We start from the raw sequence: 20,969 nt of genomic DNA on the forward strand, positions 1-20,969 counted from the left end.
ATCTGGTGGGCAGTCTGGAAAGAGCGGAACGACAGATGCTTCAACAACTCCCAGTCCTTCCGCAATCTGTGGGATCTCGGGCTAAAAAACTAGTAATCGAATGGGCGACTGCTGTTCCGGGACTGAAAGATTTTAATTTTCTGTTTCTTGGCCTGTAGTTTTTGGGTCTCCTATCTCAGCAGTCCCCTTTTGTACTTCTCTTTTTTCTAATATATTCTAGTTACTTTCAGAAAAAAAAAATCATTCGCAGGCCTCGCAACATAAAACCACATGACTCGGTTGGACTTGTCCCAATTTGTCCTGTATTGACCTGTTTTTCACTGAGTTGTATCATCAAAGTCGCAATGATAGTGTGGCACTTCTAAGAAAGTTTAAAAGGTTGGATTTTGTTAGAAACCTGATCCCCCAAACTTTTAAGCTTGCAAAGCAGAGAAAAAGTAAAATGCCATCTGGCTTGAAGAAAACCAGATCCATTCTTCAAATTTGGGATCCACATCTTCTGGAAAAAAGGCCCCTTTAGGATTTTAAGGAAAAAAAAAGGTTATATTATATTATTTGTTTGTATAACCTGTATGTTTTAAATATTGGTTATAATATGGCCTACTGTAAACACATTGGTCATGCCCATTACTAGATACGACGGCGAACTAGTCCATTACGAAAATGTATTGGCCTCCATAGACACCCCGCCTGATGTAGATACTCTAGATTAATTAATCTAGTTGAAGTTAAACTGAGAGCCTTGTTCTTGAATTTGATCCTTACAGTAATTATCCTTGCCTAAGCTCGGTTTCGACCCAAACATGCCTCACTCAACAATTTACCCAGGAGAGAACAAGTGGTTTATGACCCAGCTTTACATCTAGGGGCCCGCACCCCTTTCTCTAAAAGGCTCTTTGGGATGTAGAAAAACTTTCTTCACATTCTAGAGAGCTTTTTTGGTCTGTCTAGGACATGGAAATTCTTTTCTTGCAACCTTGACAATGACTTGCTTTCTATGCTTGATTGGGTCTCAATTACTCCCTTCTCCACGACCCAATTTCCCAAAACTCCAAACCCATTAGAGCCCATTAGGTAGCTTTCCGTCAAGCCTAAAATCAGCTCAATCCGACTTTTGATCACTGAGCTAGATCAAACTACCAAAATGTGTGCAGAAATTGGTTGGACTGCCATTTCAGAAAGTACCCAAATTCCAGCCTCCATATCTTCTTAAGCCCATCAACCTTAAACCAAAACCATTAGATGGCCTATCAAATTAGCTATCTAGCAACCCAAATCACTTAGAACAATGCCCAAGCACCAAGATCCAATCGAAAAAACCTGAAATATTTTTGAGCTGACAATCAGGAAATTTTCATGTAGGGAAGCAAATTCAAAAGTTCATTTGTGACATTTCATGGAAATCTAAAACCCAAAATCTATTTTTGTTGACCTTATTGACCTTGGTGTGCCATAATGGCCATTACGCAATGGCAACAGTGCCAATTGTTATGCGTTATGGGATTATAACGGTCGTTATGGAAAAAATGACCCTTATCAGCCCCGTAATGGCTGTTACGGGGCCAAGGGAGAGGGAGGGAGAGAGCCCATATAAGTATTGTAAGTAACGGCCGTTACCGGGGGAGGCAATGGTGGTGGCCATTACAACAACTGTTGCCATTATGACAGACCTTGCTATTGACCCAATTTTGACCTAAATACCCCTAGAACACCAAATTAGGCCCTAATATCATGTCCTTGTACCAAACTACCCCCTAATAACCCCTTTGTGAAATTCCATTCCTACCCTCAAAGAGCACTTGGATATTGAGACTTTTGGCCAAATGCCATCTATTTAAACCCAAACCCAGGGAACCTCCTAGACCATTTCTTCCACTTCAATTGCTTACCATCCAATTAACAACCCAGATATTGCCACTTGTCACCTATCTAAACCATTTTTACCCTTTAGGAAACCCATCAAATCCTCTCAAATTACCAACCTACCACCCGAGAGCTGTATATATAGCGACCCCTCTCCCCGAAGGGAGTCAATTCTTTGAAATTTTTGAAGAAAGCACCTTTTGATCTTTTCTAAAAACTCAAAACAAGGTTTCTAGCCGCCCTTACATTTAAAAATTAGCCCAGTGACGACTTTGTAATTTGTGCCTCCAACCTTCCTGTTGAGTTCACCGGTCTGTTTACACCTGCTTGAGCACGTGATGCAGGACATGAAAATTAAATATGATATGCAAGATTTCAGGCTTTAGATTATACTAATTTTGAAACAATCACAAAAATTCCATATCCCACATAAAGTTAAGCATTCAACAAGGGGAATCTACGAGGGTCTAAGCCTACACATGTTAGGACTGAATCAGTTAAAATTATAGACCAAACAATGCTCAAAGGAGAGTAGATTCATCCACACATGCAAAGGATTATTTCCCAATCCAAGGGATTCACATGTTTCAAATCGGGAAAGCTTAAGATTTGCAAAAGTGGAATAGAACTTAGGATTTAGGATTATATAGGGTTAGGGTTAGGGAAATATGGTGAGAGGGGTGAAATAGAGGAGAGAAACGAACCTAAGGTGATCCAAACGTGTGGACAGCGGCCCGGGCCTGATGCACGTGTGTGGGATCTTGCCCGCACATGTGTGGGGCCCACGAATTTGAAATTAGCTAGCTAGGTGCTGGTCGGCCAAGGGAGGTCCACCTTCACGCCAAGTTTCACGCCGATCGAATGTCTAGTTTGTGCACGGTGCTCCGCCGAAGTTTCAACCCTCCTGCAGGCCTGATTCTGCAAATCTGTTGTAGAAGGAAGATTGACTGCAAAAAGGGATGGATTTGGAGATGGATGGTTATGGGAGATGATGAATATAGAGGGTAGGAGGTGGTGGCGAATTGGGATGGGTGTGTCTTCGCATCATGGTAGTTAGCCCTTCGAAGAAAGGAGGGATTCGCACCCAATTAGATTTCCACAACTCACAGAATTAGAGAAACAGGAAAACGCAGAATTTTATTAATCATCTTCAATGAGAAAAACTGTACAAGGGGTTGCCTATTTATAAGAAAACCTTATACCCGCCATGTGCGCACCTATTACTTAGAGACAAAGTAACAAAAATAACAACTAATCAATGCAATCTAAACCATTCATGATGTTCCTAATAACAATAATAAGCAAAACTCAAAATCCTATAACATCTAGAGTAGTGGGCTATGATCATGAGATCTAATGGTGGGATCCACATGATGATTGGGTCCACTCCAGGGAACCAAAATACAGTCCTCTAACTAGGAGGCCCTCCATGGATGTCGTCATCGACCCAGATCGATGGTGGGGCCCTCCTCCTTGCGTACATGTGTAGGTGAGCGTGCGTATGCGTGAGATGTCATCATTAGCACGACTTGCTTACTCCCATCCAAAGCCTCTATTTCCTCTACAATGTGATCTCTTTTTCATGGCAGCAGGATGGAAGGTAGCAACCAAAGAGATTGTTGAAAAGGAGTCGCCTTCAACAGAAGAGGGCCTTCAAATGAGTCAAAGGAAAGCCTACCGTTTCATTGCTTTCTTTATGGTCTTCAGCTTAGAGGAGTTGGCGTCACCCATTCTCGAGTCCGGCTAGACCAGAGAAGGCCGTATACATCTAACTTGGTTCATCCCTTATCACACCCCAAAACCAAGTTCACTAAACCATCCTTTTCCCAACAATTTGAAGCAATCTGAAACGGATATTTCTCTTTTCTGGAAATCAAATATAGTTTGTGGAAATTGAATATATTTGCTGGAGTTTGTTCTCTTTGCTTCTGGGAATCTACTTTTGTGTCTGGAAATTTAGATTATTTAGTGTTATATGTATCCTACTGGCTGCAAGGGTTGGTTGTTTGATAATTTCCTGCAGTTCTTACACATATGGTGGTAGGAGACCAACCTGCTTTTGGATTAAACATTGCAATCATTTGGGACCATCATATACCCTTAGTTCTGCTAGTTTCCATTTACTGTCTCTTGTGCATGCACGTGCGCGTGTTGTTTTTGTCTTTAGCTGGTCCACACGTTTCTTTTGCTGCTTTCTCTATGTATGTGTTTTTGCCTTCAGATTCTGCAAGCATTTCTTTTGCTGTTCCAATACAGCATCTTTGCCCCCACGTCCTCAGTCTCTACTTCTAAATTTCTTTTGCCTTCTTCTATCACTTCCTCTCTAAATACATCAATATTTGCCTTTCAGGTTCTACCACCTTATCTTTGGGATGCTTTTATCCACGCTTCCTCTCCTCCATCATTTAATGCACACATCCAAGATCACCAGCCTGTCTTGTGTGGTTAGAAATTCACTTGGTATGAGTTAGCAGTCTTCGCATGGTCAGAGGTTCACTTGTTACCTCAATATTTCTGATTATTGTATCTAAATATATGTGGTGCTTGAAACTGTACAAATATTCAAAAATTAGTTCATCTAAGTCAGTTGGCTGTCATGTATATAGTTCATACTTTCATGCATTGTCCGGCAGAATGGTCTCTTCCTGACACGTTTGAAATGTGCTACTTTCTTAGAGTACAAATGTGAGCCTCTGACATCATTTGTTTGGAGTGCCCTGGTAAAACAGAAAGGTTGATATCTGGTGGGCAGCGATTGTGACACTTTTCCCAATCTATATTTAAGAGCCAACTGAAATTGCTAGGCAAAGGGCTGAGATGACGTCTATCATGATGACGATGACACACATGTGAGCAGCCACACAGACAGACACGCACAAAGCAGAGAGATTTATGGACCCTTATTCATTCCATAGTGATTTAAGGACACTTAGTCATTCCATCATGGTATCATATATAGTTTCTTGTGTTTATGGATTTTTAAAAATACCTTGAACTAGTTATTGAATGTGAATTCCTTTTACAAAACATTTCAAGTAACCAGTTGCTTAATCAGTTATCCATGGATGGTGCAGAATTAGCTAATCTGGATGTTTGGTATCATCTCAGTGTAGTGACAAGTTGGGTTTGAGCCTTGAATTGGGTTCCTTTGCAGCAGGTGTGATGATTTCAACTACTGATCTTTCACAACATACCCTTGAACAGGTAAGATGACCTGTTCTTTCATGTATTTTCCTGATAGGAAGTCCCACATGCTTATGGTGGTTTTTTTAATCGGTCAAATATATAATCTAGATGCCTAATGGTGTTAGTAATCCACTCTCTGCTTACATGCCTCATTATTTTGAGGAGATCTTGTATATGTTGGTTAATCTTTCTTAAGATCATAATATATATTCTGATTGGTCCATTCTTGTTCCAGTTTCTTTTATGATGCATCAGCAGATGACATGACTGATCTTTTAGATACATTTTGGTCTCTTTCAGGCAGGAATTTCATTCAAGATTTTTTCATTAATACTTGGAAACATCATTACTCTCTGCTATTTCCTCTTGATTAAACTGTTTGTTCGCAGTTCAGTTTTGTTGTGGATCCAAATGTGGCCTAAATGTTCTGTAAACTTGCACAGATCGGAGAAAATGCATACATTATTCTGGAATACTTGTATGGATGTTTGGGCTCATTTGTCTGATAATGCTTATCCGAACCTACTCATTTAGCTGAAAATGTTGGTGTGGATACCAACACAATGTGTGGTCTCATTCCAGCTTTCTTCTTTGTGCAGGTTGAACCCATTCGTAACTTTTTTTCTGCTCTTTTTCTGGCCAGCATTGGGATGCTGATCCATGTTCAATTTCTCTGGAACCATGTGGATATTTTACTCGCGGCTGTGATTTTGGTGGTTATTATAAAAACAATTGTGATCACCACAGTTGTCAAGGGATTTGGCTATAGCAACACGACTTCTGTTCTTGTAAGATTGTATTTCAGCTATTACATAGCCTTTTCTTTTAGCTACCCATACATCACCGATGATGAAGGGACCATATGTTCCATCATGTTATGTGTAGGTTGGCATGTCTTTGGCACAAATTGGAGAATTTGCTTTTGTTCTTCTCGGTCGTGCCTCTAATCTTCATTTGGTTGAGGTTAGTGTTCCTTTTGAACTAGTATTGCCTTTTCTCTTAAACAACTGCTCATCCAATTAAAATAAAAGAGCTCTTCCTGCAAAACAAACTTGAATCGCATGATCACTATGGTCATCTGATGTGATCCTTGGGTGCTAGATGCTTGTATGTTTGATAGCAGTAGCTGAGGCTGCAACATGATGGGCTGAGGTGCCTGGCTTGCAGACCGAAGTTTAGGGCTGCATCCCAGGGAATGACAGCCAAGGCCTACATTTGAGTTCAGTCCAGGCTTCAGTTGAAATGTTGTTAAATCAAGGACCAGGCCGGTCCATAGGCCTAGAGACCAACAGAAGCCTGGCTCATGGTGGGCTGGGATGGGGGGAGCCCAATAGGCCAAGCCAGCCCATCGCAATCCTAGCATCAACTCATATGAAATGCATAAATTTTACTTGAGGTTACATAAATGGCAAGTGCATTTACTTGTGATTACCTGACTCATCAACTCTTTTCCCCGTATGCTTTCTGGCTGATTCCTCTTCTTGAAGACGAAGCAAACACACATTTGTAATGATCATATGCCACATGTAGCGTAAGCTACATGTTACTTCTAGATATTTAATTAAGGTTGTGCTTGGTTGCACTAAATATCAAGAAATTTTATGATATTTTGCACCAAATTGGTCTTGATTAATAATAAAATTTAATGACATTTGGTGCTACCAAACAAGTCCTAAAATAATAGAAAAATAGCAAAGATTAAACATAAAGGTAAAGAAAGAGCAACCTAACTAATTTAATATTATTATTTATATTGTTTACTAAAATCATTGAAAAGATTAACTAATTTTTATTTTTTTAAAAAAAAAGAAAATGTAACAAATTATTGAAAGCATTAATTAATTTTGATGTTTTAGTGAAGAATAACTAGTAATGTAAGCTACGTAGCGTGTACCATAGGTTATGTAGCATGTAGCATTTGCAAAATTAGCATGCAGCATAGGCTATACGTGACTTAAGCTATTTGCATGAGCTACATGGCGTTAAAGCTGAGCTAGGGAAGCTAGTTAAGACATTGGTCTAAACATGCATGTATGACTTCACCACAGTGACAGATTAGGATGAGTTAGTTCACTTTCTAGTTGTCATCTAATTGGATAATTTAACTAACGGTTTTTCTCCCCCCATTTTCTACAGGGTAAACTGTATCTACTGCTGCTTGGCACAACAGCTCTTAGTCTGGTAATTTTCTCAGTCACATGTAACTAAACTATTTTGTACGATCTTTGCATGTGACAGAATGTTTGTTGCATGCGAAATCACAGGAAACATGGGATTAGAGTATGGTAGTTGGCGATCATTGTCATCCTCACCTAAGCAAGTACACATTATCGTTATATGCAGCTAGACTACAATATATGTGTAGATCAATATAGCTAAGCTAAGAAGGAAAAAACGTTGTAGAGAAGAGAATGATAAGAGTAGAGAATAGGGTAAAAACATCCCCCCTCACTCTTATATTTAGCTGATAAAACCAAAAAATACCCACATTACTCTTAAACATTAAGAAATAAGACTAAATCAAGGCATATTTATGTTCATTAACACTCCCCCTCAAGCTAAACTATAGATGTTGTCGATGTCAAGCTTGGAATATATGCAAGTAGATTAACTGCAACTAAGAGCCTTAGTGAACACATCAACAAATTGATCTTGAGACCGAACATATGACAGAGGTTTCTCCACTGGACACCTCACGTATTAAGGTGACAATCAACTTTAATATGCTCGGTTCTTTCATGATAGGTCGGATTGTTTGCAGTATAGGAGACTGCTTGATTATTACAAAATAGCTGCATTAGTAGGTTCATTGCAAAACCCATTTCTTACAACAGCATCTTGAACCACATGAATTAACATGTGTTATGAGTTATCGCCCTATATTCTATTTCAGCGCTTGATCAGGCTACGACACTTTGCTTTTTAGCCTTCCACGTAACCAACTTTTTTCCCACCAACATGTAGTACCCAGTAGTAGATTGCCTATCAGTTAGAGAGCCTGCCCAATCTGCATCAGAATACCTTATGAGTTGAAGATGATTATTCGCTGTGTACAAAATTCCCTTGCTTGGAGCTTCTTTGAGATACTGTAGAATCTGAACAACTACATCCATGTGAGGCACCTTTGGAGAGCTTATTAATTAGCTTAACGCTCACAACATATGATATATCTAACTTGGGGATAGTAAGAAGCTAAGCTTTCCGACTACTCTTCTATACATTCTCAGGTCTTCAATCATATCTCTTTGATCACCAACTAGTTTGTGATTTGGATCCATTGGTGTATCAATTGGCTTAGTACAAAAAAGGCCCGTCTTTGTGAGCAAATCCAAAACATATTTTCGTTGAGATATATTGATTCATTTATTTAATCCGGCAACTTAAAAACCAAAAAAGTATCGAAGATGACCCAAATCTTTCGTTAGAAAGTGACTCTGAAGATACATCATAAGTTTATCAATCCTCATACGTCACTCTCGGTAACCACAATATCATCAACATATGCAACTAAGACAATTAGACATGATGCGTGTTTTCGCACAAGGAGGAATGATCAGTATGACTTTGAACAAAACCATGGTTCAATATAACCTTATTGAACTTATCCAACTGTGCATATGGTGGTTGCTTCAACTTATAAATTGCCTTTCTTACTTTACACATGTTATCTGACTCCCCCTAAGCAACGAACCCAGGTGGCTGCTCCATATAGACCTTCTCTGTGAGCTCACCATAAATAAATGCATTTTTTAACGTCAAACTGGAAGAGGGGCTAACCCCCACTGAAAGAATAACACAAATAGAATTCAGCTTGACAACTAGAGAGAAACTTTCAGTATAATCAATGTTGATTATCTAAGTATATCCTTTTGCAATCAAGCGAGCCTTCAATCGTTCAACTATACCATTAGGCTGAAATTTAATGGTATACACCCACTTGCAACCAATGTTTTAAATATCGATCATATTGGCCGATATATCCCACGATATATCTTGTATCTCACATGTACGATATGAAATGCACAAATAGTGTCGATATATACCACATGTTCGATCCAATAAGCATTTTCAATTTGCGATCCTTTTTTTTTTTTTGAAATTATGTTAAATCAGTGTCAAATGGTTATAAATCCACTGGTTCTTCATGTTTTGCATGAAAAAGTATGGAGTTGGAGCTTTGATTTTGATGTCCATTGGTTCTTCGTGTTCTCCATATTTTTTTCGAAAATTTCCTTCAACCAGTTGTCAATTGAGACTAATTTCGAAGTATTGAGTATTTGATGAAATGATCGTCACATACACTCATGGTATGCCATAAAGGCCATTACAGGGTCGTAAAGGCCGTTACGTAAAGGTAATGGTGGCAACCGTTACACATTACAGGGTCGAAACAGTCGTAACGGCCGTTATGGAGAAATACCCGTAACCGCCGTTAACGGCCCGTTATGCCCTCTGTAAAGGCTGTAACAACCTTGTAATGGTCTATTACTGGGCAGATATAGGTTTTTCAGATATGTTTTTCAACATTACGAGGTAGATATAGGTTTTTTTATGTTTTTTTTTTCAATAAAAAAGAGACCATAATGGCCGTTATGGGTGCCGTATAATGGCCACCATTACTATTACAAAATACCTTACATACACTCTAATTTTGAAATTTGAGTGAGGTAGTCCGATTCAAGAAAAAATGAAAAAAATTCCCCTTTTTCTCCCAAATTTCTTGCAATGTTGCACTCCAAATATGAAATCAAGTATGTATGAGGGTTGATCTATTGATTTGTTAAGTCCTTGTCAATTTTCAAAACATAAAATTCATTTTTAATTAAGAATTAATTAGAAATTAGTAAAATATATATTTTTTCAAAATTTCTCTTCAACTAGCTGTCACTTGAGACTAATTTCGAAACATTTAGGAGTGTTTGATGAAATGATCATGACATACACTCTAAATGCTATGCATTCAATGTGAATATAGTTGCATTAGTTCAGTTAGACAACGCATAGCTTAGAACTCTATATAAAGGAAATCTATTATGTGAACTTCTTTTTTGAGATGTTATAATTTAAAGTGTGTATTAAGGTCTTTTTTAACAATCCCTGAAGTTCCATTGAAAAATTCAACCATTTTCCCAATGTCTCCCCATGTTTCTCAAAAAGTGCGATAAATACCCGATATAGACGATATATCTCGTGTGATAACCGATACATATCTGTATCCCCAAGATGCGATACGTAACACGATACTGATATTTCGAACACTGCCAGCAACCAATGTTTGAAATATCGTTATCGCACCCTTGGGATGTAGATACATATTGGTTATTGCACGGGATATATTGTTTGTATCGGGTAATTTATCTCACTTTTGGGAAACATGGGGAAACATTGGGAAAATGATTGAATTTTTCAATGAAACTTCAAGGATTGTAAAAAAAGATCTTAAGACATACTTTTAAATCATAACGTTTCAAAAAAGAAGTGCACATAATAGGTTTCCTTTGTATGATGTCCTAAGTTACGCGCTGCACGACAGAAATGGTGATGTGTTTGTTACCCTAACCGTGTGGAGCCCACCTTCCTCTATTTGTTGTACATCCATGTTGTCAATTTGTTTTTCCATCTCATTTTAGGATGCAATCCTAAACTTTAAGAAGATACAAATCTCAAGTGGACCACATCACTAGAAACACTGATGAATGACCATTAAAAAATTGTGGGTCAAGATGATCTTTGTATTTTCCCTTGGATCAAGATGATCTTTGTATTTTCCCTTCATCTAGCTAAGCTTGACATTATCAACCGGTTGGATGGAAAATAAACATTACGAAAACCTTACGATGGCCCTTTGGAATTTTTAATGGTGACGCACTCAATCACCACTGTTTCCTATGGTGTGGTCCACTTGAGATTTGGATCTGCTTAATTTTTGGGACCACATCCTAAAATGGGCTAAAGAAATGACGTAGATATACAACACATCATCAAGGTGGGCCCCACAGTAGGGGTCACACCCGCTTAGGTGTTACTTGGGTCGAACTCGAACCTAATCTGCACCTGGGATGTGCGACATGGAGCCACTAATGTGGGTGGGACCTTGATAGTAGGGCCCACCTCGATGTATGCATGATATATCCACGCTGTCCATATGTTTTGCCACCTGATTTTAGGGTTGGCACCAAAAATGATGCAAATACAAATTTTAGGTGTACATGGACCACTCCACACAAAACAGTGGTTATTGACCATTAAAAACCTTTTGTGGGCCACAATATTTTGGTTAAGCTGATTTTATTTTTTATTTTTTTCCCTTTCATCCAAGTCTGTATAAACTTATCAATAGGTTGGATGGTCAATAAACATTACAGTTGATCCCTGAGAATTTTTCCATGGTAGACGTTCAATTCACACGATTTCCTATGGTGTGGTCCACTTTAGCTTTGGATATGCTTCATTTTTGGGCTCAAGTCCTAAAATTATTTGGTAAAATGGATGGACGGAGTGGATAAAATACATAAATCATGGTGGGCCCCACAGAGTTTACACAGTGCTGAGTTACTCAGTATGTAATTACCTTTCGACAGAGTTGGGGGGGGTGGATCCCGGATGCTGTGTAAGTGGGCGGGATCCCTAACCGTGGTGCCCATTGTTATTTATGTTCTTTATATCCACGCCGTCCATCCATTTTGAAAGCTCATTGTAGGACATGGTCCCAAAACTGAAGCAGATCCAAATCTCAAGTGGACCATAATACTGGAAACAATGGTAATCGATTATTAAAAACTTTTCATGGGCCCACAAGCTTTGGATCAAGTTGATATTTGTGTGGTCTATTCATTCATGTCTTTGTGACCTTACAAACAAGTTGGATGGCAAATAAACATTCTGGTGGACCCCATGAAGTTTTAATGGTGGGGATTCAATCACTAATGTTTCCTGTGTTATGGTCCACCTAACATTTGCATTTGCTTCATTTTTTGGATCATGCCCTAAAACGAGCTTTCAAAATGTATGGACGATGTGGATGTAAGGCACATACATCATAGTGGGCCCCACAGTTAGGGATCCATTCAAATTGTGCTTGGAGTTGGGGTAGTACTTGACCCATGCATGTACACGCCACACAGAACCATCAATGTGGATGGGACCCTAACTGTGGGCCTCAACATGATGTATGTGTTGTATCCACATCGTCCATCCATTTTGAGAGATCATCTTAGGGCATGTGCCAAAGAATGAGGCCGATCCAAAGCTCAAGTGGACCCTATCATAGAAAATAGTGGGGACAGTGATGCCCACCGTTGAAACTTGAAACCTTCCTAGGGCCCACCATAATGTTTATTTGAGATCCAACTTGTTCATAAGTTCAAACAGATATGGAGGAAGGGAAAACTCAAATATCATCTTGATCGAAAACTTTTGTGGCCCTCAAGAAGTTTTAAGTGGTAGCCATTCAATCCCCACTGATTTCTGTGGTGGGGTCCACTTTAGCTTTCGATTTGCGTCATTCTTTGTCTCCTTTCCTAAAATTATCTCTCCAAATGGATCGACGACATGGATATACAATACATACATCAAAGTGGGCCCCACCGTCTTTTGTGTAGTCGAGTTGCACCGAATCCACTCTCCCTTAAAAAATGACCGAGAGAGTTCAAAAACTCTCTTCTTGTCTTCTCCTCTCCGTTAAACCCGTAACTCGTGAGCCTCAACAACTTCGAATTCCTTAATTATCCCCAAAATCTTTCCTAAAATTCTTTATAAAAAAAAAAATTAAAAATCCCAACTCAAATCCCCATAATCATCGGTGAAATTTTGGTTTCCTTCCAAAACAATTCTCTTCAAAGAAACAAAAGGGGTTTAGGGTTTTTTCACATGATCCGGCAATGTCGACCGCAGCCCACCAAATCCAGTCGATCGAGGCTCCCTCAGGTAAATAAAATAGGCAAGAGAATTTTTTATTTTTTTTTCTATATATTTTTAATAAAATTGCACGATATCATGCATTTATTGGCAACATCGCATGATAAATTGTGATATTGTGCGATATATCACACATCCAGAAATCAGGGAATTGATTTTTTAATCATTTATGGGGGTTTCGTGCCAATGAGGACCGATAATGATAATATTGGCCGATAGTATCGATATTGTGAACACTGCTTGCAACCAACAATATGTTTACCAACTTGAATACTGATTTTCTCCCAAGTGTTATTTTGATAAAGTACAGCCATCTGGCCTTTCGTCGCCTACTTCCACCTCTTATGTAATAAGGCTTCTTGTTATGACTTAGGAATAGAATGAGATAAAAAATGTGGGGCAAATCTACGGAAAGTAGAAGACAAACACTTAAATGAAACATATTTGGAGATAGGATGATCAGCACGTGGATGCTTACCTTTCCTCAAAGTGGTAAAATGTTAGATGAATTACGATATATAGGAGGCACTGGATCAATAAGCTTGAAAATTTATGGTGGATGGCACATCATGATTGGTCTTTCTGTCTTCCTGTTTTCGTCATGAAGACTTTAAGAGGAGGCACAACATGAAGTGATGAACCAGTGAAAGGAGGCAATTGGATTGTATCTTCTCCAATAGGAACAGATACAAGCACTAATGGTGAAGCCTCCAAGGTAAGACATTTACTTGCTTTTGAGAAGAATAGAGTGGATTAAAAAAAGACAACATCCACGCACATAAGTTGTCTTTGAAGTGAAGAACTGTAACATCTGTAATCTCTTTTGTTTCTAAAGTACCCAAGAAAAATGAATTTAGTTGCTCTATGATCTAATTTAATGACTCGACTCCACTTGATGAACAAACCATACACATCCAAAAACCTTAGGAGGCAAAAAAAAAAAAAAAAAAAAAAAAAAAAAAAAAAAAAAAAAAGAAAGAAAGAAAAGAAAATAAAATAAATGGAATATCTGGAAAGAAGACTGCAAGAGGAGATTAACCCATTAAAATAGTTGACAACATTTGATTTATCAAAAAGCATGCCTGTTAGAACCACGTCACTCCATAAACTTTTGGGAACATTTATATGAATCAATATAGCACGTGTCACCTCAAGCAAGTGACGATTTTCAGTTCTGCAACACCATTCTGTTGTGGAGTGTGTGCACACAATGTTTGAAGTAAGATACCATTCTAAGAAAAGAACAAACTAAAAAACTTGGACATATACTCAGCTCTATCTGAACGAAACATAGACACTTTGGAATTAAATTGATTTTGTTCTTCTATATGAAAGGTTTTAAAAACAGAGAACAATTCAAATGTCTTTTATTAAATAAAGTCAAATTATTCTTGAACAATCATCAACAAATGTAATAAAATACTTATATCCTGATCTATTGGAGACTCTAACTGGTCCCCAAACATCCAAATGGACCAAAGAAGAATAAATTTAGCTATGCTTTTCCACATGTGGTGAAAAAGTGACTCGATGGTGTTACTCAATTTTGACATTTCACACTATAAAACATACTGAGGACAAGGAATGAATAACGCTATTGAGACTCTTCAAGGATGGTATTTAAGGATGGATGACCGAGATGGCAGTGCCGTTGGTAAAGAGAAATGTTCTTTTGTGCTACTGTGCCAGCTACTTCATAGTCAAGATGGTACAACCCATTATATTTGTGTCCACCAATCTTCTTCTTCAACGTTAGATCCTAAAAAACACATTGTGAATGACAGAAGGAAGTGAGTTTACTAACAAAGCAGTTTAGAGATTTGGTGAGTTTACTACCAGACATAAGGCTTAAAGGAAATGAAGGGATATAAAGAACATATGAGAATGAAAGAGAAGAACTTTGATTAACTATACCCATTTTACACACTTTGGGCTAGGTACCATTTATCAAATTGACAGAGGAACTTGTCAACACTATATCAATAGAGAAAGAAGTACTGAACTCACTTGTCATATGGTCAGATGTTGCAGAGTCAATGACCCTTGTGGTAGAGGACTTAAGACCCAAGACATGTTATACTTGAGTTCACAAATGTGGCTGTAGGAGTGGGAGTGGTAGTAGATATTGACTGATTCTTTAATAACTTGGAATATTCATCCTGTGTAAGTATAATCATCTCTGTAGACATATGTAACTGTTGAGTTGTAGAGGTAGAACTCGCAGAATGAGGCCCACTGCTCTATCCAATATAAGATGTCCAATTAGCCTAGGCTGACTTTCCTTGGAGATCCTAGCACTTCTCGATGGAGTTTGTAAGCCTACAAAGCCTACACTTCTTAGGTCCATGACCTCCTCCTGTTTCACCATGACCATCTTGATTACTTTTGCCCCCATGATCACCACATCTGCCTCATCCAATAAAATGACACCAGAGTAGAGCTATATCATTGACTCCTCTCGTAGAGCCAAAAGATACATGTTGGAGACAAGTATACGCTTCATTCAAAGATAGTACATCTTTGCCACCCAAGATTTGTGCACGTACTGGCTCATATTTAGGTTTTAAACCAGTAGATTGGTATAAAAGAGAAAAGAAGAATAAAAGGTGTTGTAGAAAAGACCGAAAAAAAATAAAAATGAGCACTAATAATTAGGCTATAAAAAAAATAGCCCTAATAATTAGTCTATAAAAAACAAAAATACCGAAAGTGCTCCTACACATTAAGAAATAAGACTAAATACGTAGATAAGAACAAGCACCAAGACTGTGGGCCATACAGTTGTACGGATCATACTCATGTTTTTTCTTTGAAAGATAATACTACTAGGGATTGAACCCTGGATAACTCACACACACTACACTGTCTCTACCAACCCACCTAATGAGCTGGAGATCTCATGTTTGTTAACAATATGTTTGCCATAAAGTAGTAAATTGTTGTATCCACAGTAATATGGACTACATGTACCCCAATCAGCCACCAAAACCAGGCTATCTTAACCATCTGATTTTTTCCCATCGAATTTGGATTGTTAAATACTTCTAATCATCCATTTGACATGGCACCAACTTAGCCATTATGCTTGTCCAATTAGTCCATCCAGAATTCAGATGAGGATTTTGATGTTCTAGATGATTTACACATGCCATGTATAACAGGAATGACTTGCCTGAACTTCTGGGAAACATACACCTCTATTTACCCCAGTCATCGCTCCCTGCATTTAATTCCCACTCTTCTCTATGATAATTATCGTTGCATGGAAATTACAAAATACGCGCATATTAAGGTGTCTCAATGTCATTAATGCAGAAATGGCACACATGGAATAGATCAGAACAGTTCATTCTCCACACATGGCTACATCTAACAATCAGTATGTTTTTTAAACGGTTACAATCCACGATGTTGTGCACTAGATGGAAGGTCCAGATGCAGATATTCCTACTGTGTAAAGTGGGCTCCAACTCATTCGATCCCCCCTTTTCTCACAACCTTTCATTTTTTACATTGTGGTGTAGCCCAACATGGCACAGTCGCATACACTGTGTCCCACCTGATGAATGCACGCAATCTTGCCTGTCCACACATGCCACATTGTTTTAAGGGGTAAAATCGTGAGAACAATGTAATTTTTGGACCGTTGCTCTTTCAGCATTTGATGTACATAGTGAAAGGATCTGTCCCATGTTTGCCATGTGTTCATTAATGGCACAGGCACTGTAACTAATGAATGAATTACCATACCTTGATGGAGGGATGTATTTTGGTAATTCTCGAGAGATGATTATTATGGTGTAAGCACATTCAGGGAGGAAAGAGTAGGACTCCTAGTAATGCACCATTTATAAATGACGGTGACTCTTCACGCGTGCACATGATATAGGGGTACAGCAATGCAGACTGTCCAAACTGAAAGTTGCACTGAGAAGATAATATTTACCATCTGATTTTTCCAGAGAGGAGTAAGTTAGGCACTATTTATAAATGATGGTGACTCTTTGAACATGCACATGGCATGGTTGTACAGCAATCTAGACTGTCCAAATCATTGACACAATTGCGGACGAAGCATAGCCAAAAAATTGCATTGAAAAGATAATATTAACCATCTGATTTTTCCCTTCAAATTTGGACAACTCATTATTTTACTCCTAACAATCAATTTGATAGCCATTAATTGGATGGTTACACTTTCTTCAGCAATGTGATTTTGCTCCATCCACATGGGTCCCACAATCAAACAATCTGGATAGCTGTTCATTAGTACCACATGTGAGGAGATGAGTCACAGTCTAGCCCTTTCAAGTAACGAGGGACGTGTCACGGAGTGAATCACACAGCATTACTGGCTCTGATAATATTGCTAAAATTTTATTGAGAAGACCAGTTGAATAGCCTTGTGGAAACACATGCTGATCCTCATTTGGCAAAGCCACACCATATTCAAATATGATTTTTAACAATTTCTCATAAATGCAGGTGACAACCCCATTTCTTTTCAAGTTGATTCCTGCAGTTGTACACCTTGGAGTGCTGCTGCGGTGGTTCCCTCCTGATAGCAGTCAGAATGAGGTAGCACTTCCATGTTTCCAGATCATTCATTGACTCTGTTTCTGTTTTGAAATGTGCTATTTGGGATTATATCTATGGTTGTCAGAGGTAGGGGTTTAAGCCTGGTATTGGAAAATGATTTCTTCTTCCAGATGGGATTTAAAGGTGACAGCTTTCGAACAGATAGTGGTAAGCGTATTGTATTGATGGTCCAAGGCTCTCATGATTCATGAGAAAAACAAACACACCCGGATGAATTTCCAGCCTGTTGAGAGGAAGGTACGTTAAAGGTTGCAAAGGAAGATGGATGGAGTCGCATCTTTTTCTTCCTATTGTCTCTCCTCATGTTCCTGCCCAAGCGGGCAAGCTGTGCCTAAAATGGGTATGACACAGTGGGGGAATCTAAAAGTCAAAAAAGAAACCGATGAAAGCTTGAAAGATTAAAAGTTCTGCCATTGATCAGGACATTCATACGTAGGTACCAATTTTGTGTAAAATAGCCTACTTGCTTTGTGATATATGTGATTTGATTTTTTTTAATGGATTTGTCAAAAAGTGCAACTCGCAAGCCATTGTGAATTTGAGAATTTATCAATTCATGTAGTTTAGTTGAAGATGTCAGAACTATTTGAGTTCAGGAGAATTCTGTGGGTGTTTCTGATGTGAATACAGCATGTTGGTGGGTCACAAACAGTACTTTTTACATATTGTCAAGAAATTCATACCATTGAAAATGAGCTTGTTGAACTGTTCGACTATGTTGGGGTTCGGCTCAACATCAAAAGCCCAAGGATTTTGCAGCTCAAGGGCTGGCCATGAGCCTAATGAAAATGGTCCACCGAATTTGTATGCTGGGCTTTTTGCCTTAACTAGCAAAGCCCAAGGGGCAGTTTTTTGCTTATACTCTATAGAAAAGCTTACATATCGCCAGACGACTAGAACAATAAATATTAGGAAATGATCTATGTACATGTATGATGCTGATCAGTAGCAGCCTTTAGTAGGGTTCATTTGACAATAGATTACAGTATGATGAGTGAGGGAGATTAAAGAGATGATAAGCAGCAGACATGGCAGGCAACACTTGTGAGATCCATGCCACTCTGGTGGGTAGTATGTTGCCTGTGCCCCCACTGCTGGAAATTCCTGCGGTCACAAGCTATGTGGAAGCCCACCAAGGTGTCTCACCCACCCCGTCCATCAGTTTCTCCAAAATCATGTTAGGACAGGATCCAAAAAATGAGGCGGATGGAAAACTCAAGTGGATCACACTACAAGAAACGGTGGGGATGGAACACCCACTGTCAAAACCTTTACGGGGATGGAAGTTTTGAATCAGGCTAATATTTGCGTTTTCTGTTCATCCCAGTTAGAATGACCTTATGAACGGTTTAGATGGCATACGAACATCATGGTTGGCCTCAGGGACAGTTTCAGTCGTGGGCATTTCCATCCCCACTGTTTCCCCGTAGTGTGGTTCATTTCTTAGATGATGTCAGAAAAAAAAAAAAAACAAACAAACAAACAAACAAACAAAAAAGAACTGATGAGTCGGGTGGATTTCTAACGGACATCTTGTTGGGGCCCACATAGCTTCCAACCGCAAGCAACTCCCGTCCCTGTGAAGATGACCTCGCCCAAAATTCAAGAAACTCCATTCACCAGGTGGGACCATTCATAGTGATGGGAGTTGGTTATGGTATCTTATTGTAATATGGCCCAAATCCTACCGCTGGAGTCCTATAGTATCTTACTTGTAATATGTGGGGATCTATTTGAGCAAAATAAATAAATAATTAGTAGAAGAAAAGTGTAGGTCTAAAAATGGAGAAATGACCAAACCGCAGCTGTAACATAGGTTATGGTGCATCCATTTTATTTCCCACCAACGTGTCCAATACTCCCCTCCGCAAAAGAAAAAAAGAATAATTTGTGGGCCACACCATTATAATCAGCTAGACGAAAATCAGGTTGATCCACTCACTGACTGCGGCCACACCAGCACACTGAGTCATACAAGCTTCTGTCCATTGATATTGACCTTGCTATTTTCCGTATAAGATGCTCATCATGGTGTGGTCCACCTTTTGTACGGATAATATATTCTACATATATGTGACTTGTGTGGGAAGTAATGTCTTGAATCACAACTTATGACACAGCCCATCCGTTGCATCTGATCATTTCTCCCGAAATGAATGAGAAAATAGTGTCAGGTTTATAGGGTTGACAAAAGAACATTAAAGGAGAAAAAGGAACATTTGTGTTGGATGACGATGAATCAAATGAAATGACGTTTTGATGTGATTATTCATAGAATAAGATTCATCGAATACTGCTACCTACTCTCCTCTCCTCTCCTCTCCTCTCCTCTACCTAATAGTAAAAATGTCAATGAGTTGGACTTTGTGAGAACAGAATTCTCTTAAGGCTTTGAATCTACAATATTCTTTAGATCCAATCTAGCGGCATCTAGACACGTGGACGGTCCAATTGATCAATCCAGACTGTCCATTAGGTGCATCAGACGTTTCATAGGCAACCATGAAAAGATCACGCTGATAAGATGATTCTAATAATCAATCGATAGAGTACAAATTGGACAGTTAAGATTGTCTATATATAAAAATTTGGACCAATCAACAACTTGAGCCAGTGTATTTTAAATTTTTTATGAGGCAATCTTAACCATTCCATCTGTGGGTTCTAAACAGATGGATTGGATCATTCGATAGGTGTATTTGTTTCATGGTAGCTACCATCCAGTAGCATATGTGCTGTACCTAATGAACTGTTTGGAATGAACTTGTACATCTCATGTAGTCCCATCTTTTCCGCCAATCGTGTCATATCCTAAACGGTAACATCCACCTTTTAAAAAAAAAAAAAAATTTTTTTTTTTTTTAATCACTAAGGGCAAATCATGATGAAAAAATGTGCTGATCGAATGATCTTGTTGGCCATTTTGTTATAAACCGTTCATTTTTAATTTTTTTATGTTCGATCATGTCTACCCATTTTTCACGCTGTTGATTGGATGATTAGGATCATTTGATTGATCCGATTGAATGAATGACACGTCCAGTTGACGATTAGCCGTCCAACATTTTATTTAAGAACTTTGAGGACATTGATAAATGCCATGTCAGCAATGATCATGTACAATGAGTTGTATGGTACAAGGAATTGCTCTTAGTGGTCACGCAGCTCTGCACAGGTCACACTACAGAAACCGACCCAAAAAAACTCAATAGCAAGACCACACATGAAAGATGATGATGGACGTTGGGGATCTTTTTTAAACTATCCATTGTTATCTACATGTGGCCCCCCCGACCTGATCTTCAGATTGTGGGACACATGTGATGCATAGCTAAGCATATCTGATACACGTGTAGGTTGGCACACGTGTTGCATAGCTGAGCATGCCTTTGTGAAGCATATGT

At 38.7% G+C, this 20,969-nt stretch overlaps 1 protein-coding gene across 7 annotated transcripts in view; it reads left to right on the top strand.

Annotated features, from left to right (window-relative positions):
* LOC131217036 (K(+) efflux antiporter 4-like) overlaps positions 1-18,166 on the top strand; it is a 46,907-nt gene extending 28,741 nt beyond the window's left edge. For 3 of the 7 annotated variants that reach the window (XM_058211743.1, XM_058211725.1, XM_058211780.1), the window contains 6 exons: positions 4,972-5,067; positions 5,649-5,837; positions 5,935-6,012; positions 7,186-7,230; positions 17,452-17,544; positions 17,676-18,166. In XM_058211743.1, the coding sequence (XP_058067726.1) occupies positions 4,972-5,067; positions 5,649-5,837; positions 5,935-6,012; positions 7,186-7,230; positions 17,452-17,544; positions 17,676-17,756 (582 nt within the window). In that variant the 3' untranslated portion in view covers positions 17,757-18,166. Of the gene's footprint in view, positions 1-4,971; positions 5,068-5,648; positions 5,838-5,934; positions 6,013-7,185; positions 7,231-17,451; positions 17,545-17,635 lie in introns of all 7 variants that reach the window. The other 4 variants (XM_058211751.1, XM_058211770.1, XM_058211734.1 and 1 more) reach the window with 4 other exon arrangements.
* Positions 18,167-20,969: the final 2,803 nt, after the last annotated feature.

The sequence above is a fragment of the Magnolia sinica genome, chromosome 1, assembly GCF_029962835.1.
Source record: "Magnolia sinica isolate HGM2019 chromosome 1, MsV1, whole genome shotgun sequence".
NCBI classification, from domain to species: domain Eukaryota; kingdom Viridiplantae; phylum Streptophyta; class Magnoliopsida; order Magnoliales; family Magnoliaceae; genus Magnolia; species Magnolia sinica.